Below are 12,647 nucleotides of genomic sequence, written 5' to 3'. Positions count from 1 at the left end.
AAAGAAATGTGATGATGTTTGAGTAAAAAAACAGAGAGTTCAAATGCAGGCAACATTGGACAAGCTAGGCAGTTGGCCTTTCTCTAAACTAGATGGCGCCTCTACAACTAACCCAGTACAAGGATGATTGAACTATCATAACGGCTGCATGCTAAAATGTCACTTGCGTTAGGAAAGCAACTAAACTTTCATAAAGGACCTTAAACAACAGTAATGAAAGATTTAAGATTCAGTCAAATTAAATTAACAATTATTTCAGCACTGTCTATAAGAATAGGGTTCTGGTATATTAAGACTCTCAACTGTAAAAACATAGCCTTCAAACTTTTCTCATATTATCTACAACAATAGGATTAATTAAGTTGCTTATATTAATTTTATGGCCTTTGTAGATTTAAATACTAAAGTAAAAATTAACTGTATAATTCTAAATTGTTAAATCAGTGCTTAAGTTAATCTTGTAACACATTTTTGTCGCCTAACTTAGAAGTATTATCCGGAAAGCAAAGTCGGATAGTATCGCTCTACAAATATTTTCTTTATATACTTAATACAAACATATATAAAAGTGTATAAGTGTCTTTGTCATTTTTTATGATAATGGAAAAGGGGGTGTAATTAAAAAATAATTATAATAATTATTAAATAAAAAAGCGATTGTTAAATTTATATTAAAATTTAAATACCTATTCCCAAAAAGCTACGATGCATTGCCTAACTTCAAAATTCGAAACAAAAGCTAAGATCATTAAGAGGACAGGGGTGATCCTACCTATTCCCAAAAACATGCAGAACCTAAACAATGAAATCTAAGGAGGTAATACGATATAAATCCGCGGTGTTACGATCGATTTCTTTCAAAATTTATTGACCAAGAATCGACATAAAAATCATAATCTAGTTTTGACAAATTTATTTTGTTTCAACCATACAAAAAGAACACGAGATAAAAACATGACAAACAAACGTCGTCAAGTGCAAGTTCTAGATAACATTCCAAAAACCGCAATAATCAATCTCTATTTCTTGAACATTGACAAAAGCAACGGCCACCGGTGCCAGAAACACCTTCATTAAACCGACTGCTTCTTCCTGTTTTGGGAATTAAAAAAATTATGGAGGTAGCTAAAGAAGTGATGGAGGTGCAGAAAGAAGCAGTCCATTAAACCACTAATACTCTTAGTGGTGGTCCTTAGTTTCGAATAGCCCATCGGGACCTGCGTATCAAAAATAAACATGTCATACAACCTGAAATCTCAGCCCAACAATATTTTGAAGACAAAAGTAGACACAGTAGCATTGGATTACTAACAGCAGCCGAGGGATGTATATACACAAGAAATCTGCAACTAGTGAAGAAGCAAACAATAACCTCTAATCTTGTAAACAATTCATATTTCTAGTTAAGTTTCTCCATAATTACTAAGAAAATAAAAAGAAAAAATGATATAAACTTTTTTATAAGCTAAAGTTAGTTTATTTATTCGTTATAATCAACTTTTTGGAAAACTAAATGATTTAGCTTCCCCAAAATATTATTTTAACCTTTACTTAAAGTTAAGCCTAGCTTCTTCATTATTTTTCTTATTATTTTCTACAAGTGTTTATGGAGAAACTTACTCAAACAGAACCATAAGCACAGACAACCACCTCAACAGTCATACTGCGATAACAAAATTAGAAATTTATACACACAACCAACAAAAACTAATGAGTCCCTTGAGAAATCTTGGTTGGGTATAAGAGCAACTTCAATACCCTTAAAATAATTTATTAAAAAAAGCAACAGTTGCATCACAAGTTGCAAGGGTCGGAGGAGCCGATGTGGTGTAGCAGCTGATTATATAAAAACAAGGTGCTTATCAATGAAAAGGATAAAAAGATGGTGGGGAGGGGCGGGGGAGGGACGGAGGAGGAGGAAGGGCCAGGAGTGCAAATGGTGAAAAAAAAAAATAGTGATGGATGTGAGGTAACTTCTGGGATCTTTTCCAAAAACTTTTTTTACCTCAAAAACATTGGAAATGATAATTGTTTAAGTTGCAAAAAGAAAAGAAAATGAGCCATAGTATGAGTTATAAAATTATAAATTAAACACTTGTGCAACTCTAAATCAAAGCACTGCGGGAGATGCTCTAAGGCAATAAATGAGTCACTCATACGCTCGTTTATTGCTTTGTGAGGTTTTTGCCTATGAGTATCACTTCATCAACAGAGATCCAGAAACAGGAAGAAGTTGTGACAAGAACATGCCATGCTTATGAGAAGAAGAAAAAACAATGCTAAGTTCTCAATCCTTAGAATGGAGGCCGGATGAGCTTGGTAAGTGAAATGCTAACAAACATGTAAAATCTAAAAGCAGTAAAAAAAAAACTCCTTTGAACCAGATCTCCAACTAAAAAATGGCATTACATGTCCTACTTGAAATTTTGATAATTGATAACATGTAAATAATTAACCCAAAATAACCACACCCTACCCTACCCATCTATTAGAAATCAAATTCAGTATACTAATCAACAGAAGATGGCTTCCATTCACTAAATAAAAATGAAAAACAGTCCTGTAAACAGCTCCTACATTATTATATATAAAAAAAAATAGCTAACAAGATTTTCCATCATTAAGGGAAAGGAGGTAAAATTCAAAGAATCCACATATATGAGGAATAATTACTACTAATAGGAAAAGCTACATATTATAGATATCAAAGCATGAAATTGACATACCCCATGGGAATTCCTTATTGCGGATATGCAAATACGGGTATGCCTGCGCAGAAAAGTAAAAAATTAAACTTGTGTTTTAATAATACAAACCGAATATACTCGAACATACACTAGAGATAGTGAAAAGATAGACAACAAAATACACAGTTACAATCATAAATAACTGCAGATGTGTAGAAAGAAAAACTCACAGGAGGTGCTTCTGTGTGATGGTGGCCCTTTGATAGAGTATAAAGGGCTAAACCGGTGCAACTTACAATGCCTAGATATGTAATCTTCTCCCATTTGGCCGTCTCGTCTGAGAAAAAGTGAAAAAGATAAATAATTAAGAAGCACAAAACAAGGCATTGAAATAAAACATGCAAAGCGTAATATAGGTAAGGTGGAGAAAATATATCAATCTCAACCTGAAACAAAAGATACATTAAATTCTTAACGAAGGTCAATATTACAGTGATGAAGTTATTGAATCTGAAAAGTGTTAATAAATATATAGAAAAGTAAAATACAAACCCATTGAGTATACATCCAGCAATCCGAACGCAACCACGCTATCGGATTCAAAACTAACATTTGAAATCGAGATAATTGAAAAATCCATTGATTTGTTTATTATCATTTCGAACATAAGCGGCAAATCATGCAGACAGACTCAGAGGCGAAATCGATTTCAACGGAGAATAACTAGAAATTACGAATCGATTACAGCACAAAAGGAATACGACCGAACACAATTCAATTTAAAAGTTAAAACAAACTAAGCGCATAATCCTTTTAATCTCAAATAAGATGGAACTAGACCAATCTCATAAATTCACAAACCCTTTCCACATGTAAAATGACCAAATCACGCTCCCGCAGAAGAAACCTATTTCAGGAGATCTAATTATTAAAACCCTAAAACAATGAGGGGTGCGAAAGAGAGAGGTGATAAGTAATTACAAGCATCATCGTGATGAGCAGCGGAAGAAAAGTTTCGCTTGGGAACCTGGGAGCCACGAGCGCCTCCACGTAGGGCGGTCCGAAGAAAACCCGATCGTACAAGCGATGTCGCCATTGCTCGCCGCTTGACTCTTCTCTCTTTTTTCTGTTTTAGCTTGAATGGGTAGCTGGAACAATAGGAACTGCTAAAACGTGAAAACAGCTTATATAGCTCGAAAACACCTGGCACATATTCCATCATTTTCTGTTTAATATTTTTCATTTTCTGAATAATCCATTGTGATTTTAGTATTAAAAATTAATGGATTTTTATTTCGGCCATGTAATTTTTTTTATCTTTTTACCTATTTGACAAATTCTCCCTACACCATATCAATATTAACATGTATTCAATCTGTTATTGAAAATGATAAAATTATCATTCCAAAATGATAAAAATAACTTTAGGATGTAAATAAAAATTAGTTTCGGAACTTTTTATCCAGAAATATTTTAGATAATACATTTTCAATTTTGTGTTCCAATTTTTTTAGTAAAAATTTTGAAAATTTTAAAAAAAATATAGGGTGCAGTTTAGAATTGATATGGTGCAAGAAGAAATTGTCTTACATCTTTCTAGGTCATGACTTGCACCATGATCCATTAACAAGTTTGGATCATAGAATATTCTGAATGGACTGAATTTTCAATTGAAACTGAATTTAAGAGGAAAAGATTGAAGTTTAAGATTTCTCAATCAAGGTCACATACTCTATATTAGAGCATCGTATTAGTATGGGTAGTTCAACACAATTGCAAAAATATTTATATGATCCATAATTTTTAAGGGTAACAAAATTAAGGAAAGTGTAACCTTCCAATAAGTCATTCATTTGGGTTAAAATTGTGATATTTTAATATATCTATCCTATAAAAGTAGAGGGCGATTTGAATTCATTACTTTAAAGTAACTATTTTGAACCAAAAACATGGAGGTCTATCATGAGATTAAGTGAAACTTTTTCTACCTCCACAAGAGAATACTATCGTGAATTGTATTCCTTCGAGCTATGAATAACCAAATTTCCAATCGAAAAAATCGAAAGAACTTCTTCTTTTATTTCTCCTTTGCCATTTTGTCGAGGAAATTCATATGAGAAAGGATTAGAAAATTCCATAAACCTAACAATCAACGAAAATCAAAACATATTCAATCTCAATCTGATCCATCACTTTAAATCTCAAAAACCTTCTAAATCTTCTTTTGATGATTCCACTCCAAAGGATCTCGACTTATCGGACACTGCAAACAGTAAAAAGAAACAAAAGCAAAAAGAGAAGGGAAGAAAGACATGGTCTTTGTAATTTAACGAATTCCACTTGAAAAAAAACATGTTTTTGTTTCGGAACAACAAAAGGGTGAGACAAAGGAAGAGGGCAAGAAGGAAAGTGCTTCTTTTTCTTGCAATGCTCGATTATCATCATTTCGTTGAGAGCATTAGTCTTACAACATCCCATATACTCCTTTTCAAATAAAAATTATCTATTTTTCACTCTTTATTTCTAACCTTAGTATGAGAATTTTTAAAATAATATATAATTTTAATATATTTAAAGAATAATCTTTAAAATATAGAAAATAGTTATTACTTTTATTTTACATATGGGATGTTTGGTTCATTAGAAAATAAATTATTTAACAGTAATTAAAAATTATAATATCATAATTAACATATTGAAAAATAAATTATAAGTTTATTTGTAAGTTATAACTTTTAAAAAACAAACTATATTTTGAAAGAATAAAAATTACTGTATATATTTTTTTATATTAATAAAAAAATATTTCTTAATTAAATTATTTCTTTGGAAAGTTAATGATTTTAAATATTTATTTCTTATAACTTTAATTATGTTATTTAATATCTTTTATGTTTAAGCTAATCACACTCCAATATAAAGACTAAAAAATAATATTACAAAATATCAAGATGTAAATTACAAACATGAACAAAATCATATTTATAGAAATTAAAAAATATATTTTATTTTTATTACACTTTATTATTTTTGTTATTTTACGACATCTATCATTCTACAACTTTTTTTTTTGAAAAAAACTATTAACAAATGTCAACTTTTTTATTAACTAAATTTAAAATAAAACATTTTACAAACTAAATTGGAAAAAATAATTATTCAAATTTCACATGTTATATTTTTTAAGTGAAAAAATTTGGATTCAAGTCAAAACTTTGGTTTATTATGTTTAATTTGAAAAAAAAAATTACAAAATATGTTTTTGACTTAAATTAAAAAAAAATATCATGTTACTAATATCTTTTCTAATTACCAAAACGATGACTATGTTCACTATTGTCCCCAACTCAATTGAAAACTAACCTTATCAAGTAATATTTACAAAATTTAACCTTAGGTGTTATCTACAAAAAGCTAACCTTATACTATATTTACAAAGATTGACCTTATCAAGTGATATCTATAAAGTCCGACCTTATCGAGCAATATCAACCTAACTCTGTTAACGTTTGCTTAAAATCTAATCCCGTGTGACACAAAGTAAGTTTATTTTTCGTAACTTAGACAATTGTCGAATCTTAATTTGTATGATAATTTGAATATGGATAATCGATAAAACGTTGAGAACAAACACAATCATAAACAGATTAAGCAACTTATGTCATAATCACAAAAATATATGTATAACCCATAATTTTCAAGAGTAAAAAAATGTAACAAAATTAAGGGAAAGATATCATTTCAATCTTCCAACTACTCTAGTCACCTTTTCAATTAAAATCATGATATTATACTACGTCTACACTTATAAAAGTTATCACCGGGTGACTAGGAGACTTAAATTCATTTATTTGAACTAGAATACTCTCTAATTTTTTATTTTATTTTATAAAATTATGAGTAAATTTAAGTTTAATTTTTTAAAATACTTTGTTATATTTAAATTTTAAAAATCTAAAATTATTATTCTTTATTTTTAATACTTATTTTAAATATCTGAATTGTTTTTAGAGATATTGCGCAAAAACATATTCTCACAATTAGATGTTATTTGTGATTATTATTTAACTTTTTCCAGAAGATATATGGAAAATAAATCTTGTGACTTTTTAAGAAGTAAAAATAAAAGAAAAATAGGTTTAATTGATTTTTTAGAAATTAAAATTATTTCTTGTTAAAATTTTTTTTTAGAAAAATACTATTTTTATATTAAGGACATATTTAGTGAATTATTATTAAAAAAATGAAACTTGATGTGAAGCACATTCCACTTTAAATTAATTTATTTTCACAGATTTTAAAAGGACAAAGCATGTTGATTTGATGATAATGAATTGAAAAATATAACGTATCTTTTTATAGATGGGCGGGGATGAGTTAACTTAAAAAAATAAAGTGATGGGTTGATTTGTTATATAATAATTTATTTTATTTTATTTTGTATACATATTTATAATCACTTTCTTAACTATACACAAATATAATTTTTTTAAAGATGTCTTACGTTTTAAACAGGTTAACTCACATTATTTTATCGTTTTTTTAAAATTAAATAGGTTGATATGATAAATTTAACTTCTTTAACCACCCTAATTTAAATAATGAAATTTTGGTGAATATGTTTAAGTTTACTAAGCCGGTCAAGAATGAGTTTTAAAAAATATTTAACACCTAATATATTACAACTCTTTTTTTTTATTAAACATTCAAACATTTAAACTCATAAAAATTGAGTAGGTAAAACTCGTTTCTTACCATAATCTTTTATGATTTGCAAAAACAATTTTTGTGTTCTCATCTTCATTTTACAAGTGATAATATGTTAATCTTACAAATTCCAAATCCAATAAAAGATAATTTTAAATTATAATATACAAAACAAGAGTAATTTATTTTTTAAATTTGAATTAGAGTAAATTCCCCATAACATCGAAACCAGAATATGTTTATTTTAATAAAATTTGGACTATAGATCATGGATTTTCATCTTTGATATCATCAACATAAATGTTCAATATTTTTAACACGAATGTAATATGTTCTGAGTATAAAAAAGTGTGTTATCGATAAGATCAAGTTAGAGTATAAATGATAATAAATCTTATCCGAAACCAGAACAACGAAGACCAAGGAGAATGGTAGGACTCGCTTCTTAATCTTTATTGTATCATTTTTATCAACTCATTATGGGACTCACCTTGCCAAACCACTAACGAGTCTGCAAAACAAAGTTCTTGGAACATTTCTGGCTTGAAACCAACCCATGATCAATGCTACTAACTATACATATTGGAATTCGAAGAATGTGATTGATTGAACGTACATCAGAATTCTTATGTTCTAACAAGGATATTTATTACAGCAATATTGTAGTAGTGTAAAAGTTTAAAGACATTCAGATTCATTGAACCGCCTTGTGAAAATTCTAAACAAAAATATATCGTTGAAAATTAAATAAAAAGTTTTTAAACATTTTATATTTAATATTTAAATTTTCTAATTGACAATATATATATGTATACATATATTAAACTATTTTCAATTCACTATTAAAATAATTCTTAATTCATTTACGTAAAACTCTACACTATTTAAAAAATAAAAGTTTTAAATAACTGTATTAAAGTAATTGTCGTTAAAGTAAAATTAAACTTGCAAAGTCTAAATATATAAACATTTTTATTACAAATTTTATTTTGAAAGGAGTTTTAAAAAGAAAAGGCAAAAACAGAGAAACAACTTCTGAAATACTTTTTAAAACTCTGAATTTTAAATGTAAACGAAGTATTTTTGAAGCCAAAAATAGGCTGAACCAATATCCCTTAGTAGCGGAAGAGGATAAGTTCCTTGAAAAGAACACGCATACACTGAGCACGGGAAGAAAAACAACACGGCCTACGAAACATTACAGTTTTGTAAGTAAAAAAATATAACATAACAGTGCAAATTTCTTCTGATCAATAATCTTCTCCATCTTCATCTTCACCGTCAGCAGCCTCTGCACCGACTTCCTCATAATCTTTCTCCAGGGCAGCAAGATCTTCACGAGCCTCAGAGAACTCTCCCTCTTCCATACCCTCACCAACATACCAATGTACAAATGCCCTCTTAGCATACATAAGGTCAAATTTATGGTCAATGCGAGAGAAAACCTCAACAACACTGGTGGAGTTCGAGATCATGCATACAGCCCTCTGCACCTTGGCAAGATCACCACCTGGAACAACAGTTGGTGGCTGGTAGTTGATTCCACACTTGAACCCAGTGGGGCACCAGTCAACAAATTGAATGGTGCGCTTGGTCTTGATAATTCCCACAGCTGCATTAACATCTTTAGGCACCACATCACCTCTGTACATGAGACAGCAAGCCATATATTTCCCATGGCGCGGATCACACTTGGCCATCATAGACGATGGCTCAAACGCGCTGTTGGTGATTTCACCTACTGATAGCTGCTCATGGTGAGCCTTCTCAGCTGAAATCACAGGAGCATAAGAGGAAAGCATAAAGTGGATCCTGGGGTATGGCACTAGATTAGTCTGGAATTCATTAACATCAACGTTCAAGGCACCATCAAACCTCAGGGAAGCAGTCAGTGAGGATATCACCTGAATATAAAACGAGAAAGTTAAGAAGGCTTAGCATATCATAACACAACACAAGCACTAGTTATTTCAAATTCTTGTAACAAAATATACCTGAGAAACTAAACGATTCAGGTTAGTGTAGGTAGGTCTCTCAATATCAAGGGAACGCCTGCATATGTCATAAATGGCTTCATTGTCAAGCAGGACAGCCACATCAGTGTGCTCGAGAAGGGAATGGGTGGAGAGAACACTGTTGTAAGGCTCAACAACAGAGGTTGAAACTTGGGGTGAAGGATAGACAGTGAAACCAAGCTTTGACTTCTTGCCATAGTCCACAGAAAGCCGTTCCAACAGAAGGGAACCAAGACCAGAGCCAGTGCCCCCACCGACAGCATTAAAAACCAGAAAACCTTGGAGGCCAGTACAGTTGTCAGCAAGCTTCCTGATGCGGTCCAAGCAAAGCTCAACAATCTCCTTTCCAACTGAACCAAAAACACCCTTCTTAGAGTCTGATATTCAATTCATTACAGTATAATTGCAAAAGCAGTATATTTGAAACAAACAAATGCAATGAGAAGCATTACTGGTATAGTGGCCACGGGCAAAGTTGTTTGCGGCGTCCTCCTTTCCGCTGATGAGCTGCTCAGGATGGAAGAGTTGGCGGTATGGCCCGGTCCTAACTTCATCGATCACAGTGGGCTCGAGATCTACAAAAATTGCACGAGGCACATGCTTTCCAGCCCCAGTTTCGCTGAAGAAGGTGTTAAAAGCATCATCGCCTCCTCCAACGGTCTTATCACTCGGCATCTGGCCATCAGGCTGAAACAACACAAATGCACTACAGATTACATCAAAAGCAAGTGTAATATAACAAAACCATGACTAAATTTGGTTTAGAATTTGTCCCTTTTCTCCTTCTGAAGTGCTACTAGTTTTCTCAGAATTACATTCAGATTTCCAAGACGATAACACATTATCAAAAGAAAACAATAATAAAACTACTGCTAATTGAACAACCAAGCCATATGTTTTTCTTCAGAAATTAGTACCAGGGTGGAATCCTGGCTGCATTGCCAGCACATAAAACATAGCAATTGACACGGATTTGAAATAGATAAATCTGCATTTTCTAGGGCGTTTTCCAGTCACAATTTGAGTTTCACAACGGGAAACATAAATTTAGGAGATAAAACTTCAATTCTGATTGAAAAGTCATAACCAAAAGCAGTTACAGAAATGCATCGAGGTTTTTTGTCTGTTAGAAATGTAATGATAAATATAAAAATAAAAATAAAAATAAAAAATATGCGTTATTATCAAATTCAAATCTCAAATCAGTCGAACAATACGGAACGAGAGGCAAATGCCCGGAAAATACAGAGCGTACACGTACACCTGGGAACCAATCGGACGAAAATGAAAAAAAATGTTGGCACAAAACATGGAATGCGTACAGATCGGTAAATCGGTGAAGCAATACAGAAGGAAAAACAAATAATAGACGCAAACGACAAAGACGTAGTTCAGATGCAGAAGAAAAGCTAACAGCGGAAACAGATCGAGATTGAGCATGAGAGGAGATGAAGTGTAAAAAAAAATGGAGAGATTAGGGTTACCTGAATGCCGTGTTCAAGGCAATAAAGCTCCCAGCAGGCATTTCCAACCTGAATGCCAGCCTGGCCGATGTGGATTGAGATGCACTCTCTCATTCTGACGGGCGAAGAAGGAAGATCGAAATGGAAGAAGAGAGGGAAAGGGTTTCAGAGATGAGCGTTTATTAAGACGCCTCTCTGGTTCTCTAGTTCTCTGGCTCTCTGGTTCTCTGGTTGAGGTTTGTGTTGCAATGAGAGAAGTGCTGTGGCGTTGTGCGGTTGGTTTCGGTGTATTTATGGAAGCGGAGGGTAAGAGTTTAATTGCTGTTAATTATTGGTTCCTTTTTTTTACCTTCAAATTTTAAACTTGTTTCGTTTATGCACCTTTCCCGGGTGCCTTTCTGGCCACGAAGCGCCTCCAACGTCCCACTCTGCAACGCACCATTATGTCCAAATTTTATTCATTCCTTACTTCCTCAACTTTTCATATTCTTTTTTTTAAGTAACATTCAACTCATTTTTCTCCTACTAATTAAAGAATCACCTTCAACTTTGAACTAACATTCACCATTTATCGAATGGTCAACTTTACAAATATTTATTATATCTTCGAATCAATGTTTTCGGTAAATAGATCCAATCAAATTTAAAACTTTTAATTATATTAATTAAATTGCCCACATTAATGTATTTATTACTTAGATATTGATTTAACACTTAAGTTTTTAAGTCAAATTTTATCAGTATTTTAATTTACATACTATTAATATTAAACCTTACATTTAATAATATTGTATATTTATTAAATTTAGTTATTAAAATATAAGTATTTTAATATGTGACTTTTGATTTCAGTCTATATACAAGTATATTAATAAAATAAAATTAATTACTATAAATTCAATATCTCTTTACGTATATAAATATTATATTTTAAGACCAAGATATGATAGAAAACGTTAGATATATAAATATTATATTAATACTTATCTTTAAATTTATTAATTTAGCTTAACTAACTTAAAATATAGTTCATGAATAACCTCTCTGGTGGGACTCTTTTGGAAGAGATTATTTTTAAATTATACTAAATTAATGCTAAATATCATAATAACACAGAATATTACAATAATAAAAATGGATATAATTCAAAATTAATGGTATTATCCATGTGTAGGTAAATTTAATTTTTTTGTAATATATTAATTTTGTAAACAATTTTATAAAAATCACAACAAGAATTATCATGTAAAAAACATAAGTCTACTTTAATCTTTACTGTACAAATATTGGCATTATCAACATTGGAAATTTAACGAAGTACTAAATTGCCGACTTTTAGAGACAGGGACTAAAACTATTAAAATTTAATTTAATTCTTAAAAAAATAGAGGATGAAAGTTACAATTTAGCATAGAATATATTATTAATAAATAGAAATAAATTTTGTATTTGAGTTTTTAAATGTTTACAGTTTTGTATTTAAAATAAATAAAAGTCACACTTTTGATGTAAAAATATTACTTATTAAATGATCTCTCTCCCTCTTAAATTATAAATGTTAGGGAGTTTTGTTGGGTTATACTCTTTTGTATAATTTTCACAGTGCTTCTATCACGTAAAAGGTACAGACATGGTTGTTACAAACATGAGATTGAAGTAAAGAGGGTATAGAAGTGGTTGAGAAGGAGAAATATACCTTCACATTAAAGAGAAGAAGAGTCACACATCAAAGTATCATATATGAGTCTCATTAATAAAATAGAAATATATATAGA

The 12,647-nt window shown here is 30.8% G+C and overlaps 2 protein-coding genes across 3 annotated transcripts; both read right to left on the bottom strand.

Moving 5' to 3' along the window:
- Positions 1 to 841: 841 nt before the first annotated feature.
- On the bottom strand, positions 842 to 3,886 carry LOC137808192 (cytochrome c oxidase subunit 6a, mitochondrial). The gene is made up of 4 exons (XM_068609176.1): positions 3,669 to 3,886; positions 2,918 to 3,024; positions 2,727 to 2,769; positions 842 to 1,217 (listed from the first exon to the last, which is right to left on the bottom strand). The coding sequence occupies exons 1-4, from the start codon at positions 3,781 to 3,783 to the stop codon at positions 1,180 to 1,182; spliced, it is 303 nt and encodes a 100-aa protein (XP_068465277.1). The 5' UTR covers positions 3,784 to 3,886; the 3' UTR covers positions 842 to 1,179.
- Positions 3,887 to 8,454: 4,568 nt separating this feature from the next.
- Positions 8,455 to 11,359, bottom strand: LOC137808189 (tubulin alpha chain-like). 2 transcript variants are annotated; one of them, XM_068609173.1, is made up of 5 exons: positions 10,894 to 11,147; positions 9,862 to 10,096; positions 9,389 to 9,759; positions 8,840 to 9,298; positions 8,455 to 8,754 (listed from the first exon to the last, which is right to left on the bottom strand). In XM_068609173.1, exons 1-5 carry the CDS (start codon positions 10,984 to 10,986, stop codon positions 8,593 to 8,595), a joined length of 1,320 nt encoding a protein of 439 aa, XP_068465274.1. In that variant the 5' UTR covers positions 10,987 to 11,147; the 3' UTR covers positions 8,455 to 8,592. The 2 variants fall into 2 exon arrangements, with proteins under 2 accessions (XP_068465274.1, XP_068465273.1); XM_068609172.1 differs by having other exon boundaries at positions 8,455 to 9,298; positions 10,894 to 11,359.
- Positions 11,360 to 12,647: the final 1,288 nt, after the last annotated feature.

The sequence above is a fragment of the Phaseolus vulgaris genome, chromosome 3 (assembly GCF_000499845.2).
Source record: "Phaseolus vulgaris cultivar G19833 chromosome 3, P. vulgaris v2.0, whole genome shotgun sequence".
Lineage (NCBI taxonomy): Eukaryota > Viridiplantae > Streptophyta > Magnoliopsida > Fabales > Fabaceae > Phaseolus > Phaseolus vulgaris.
This window is presented reverse-complemented; position numbering and strand designations above follow the sequence as displayed.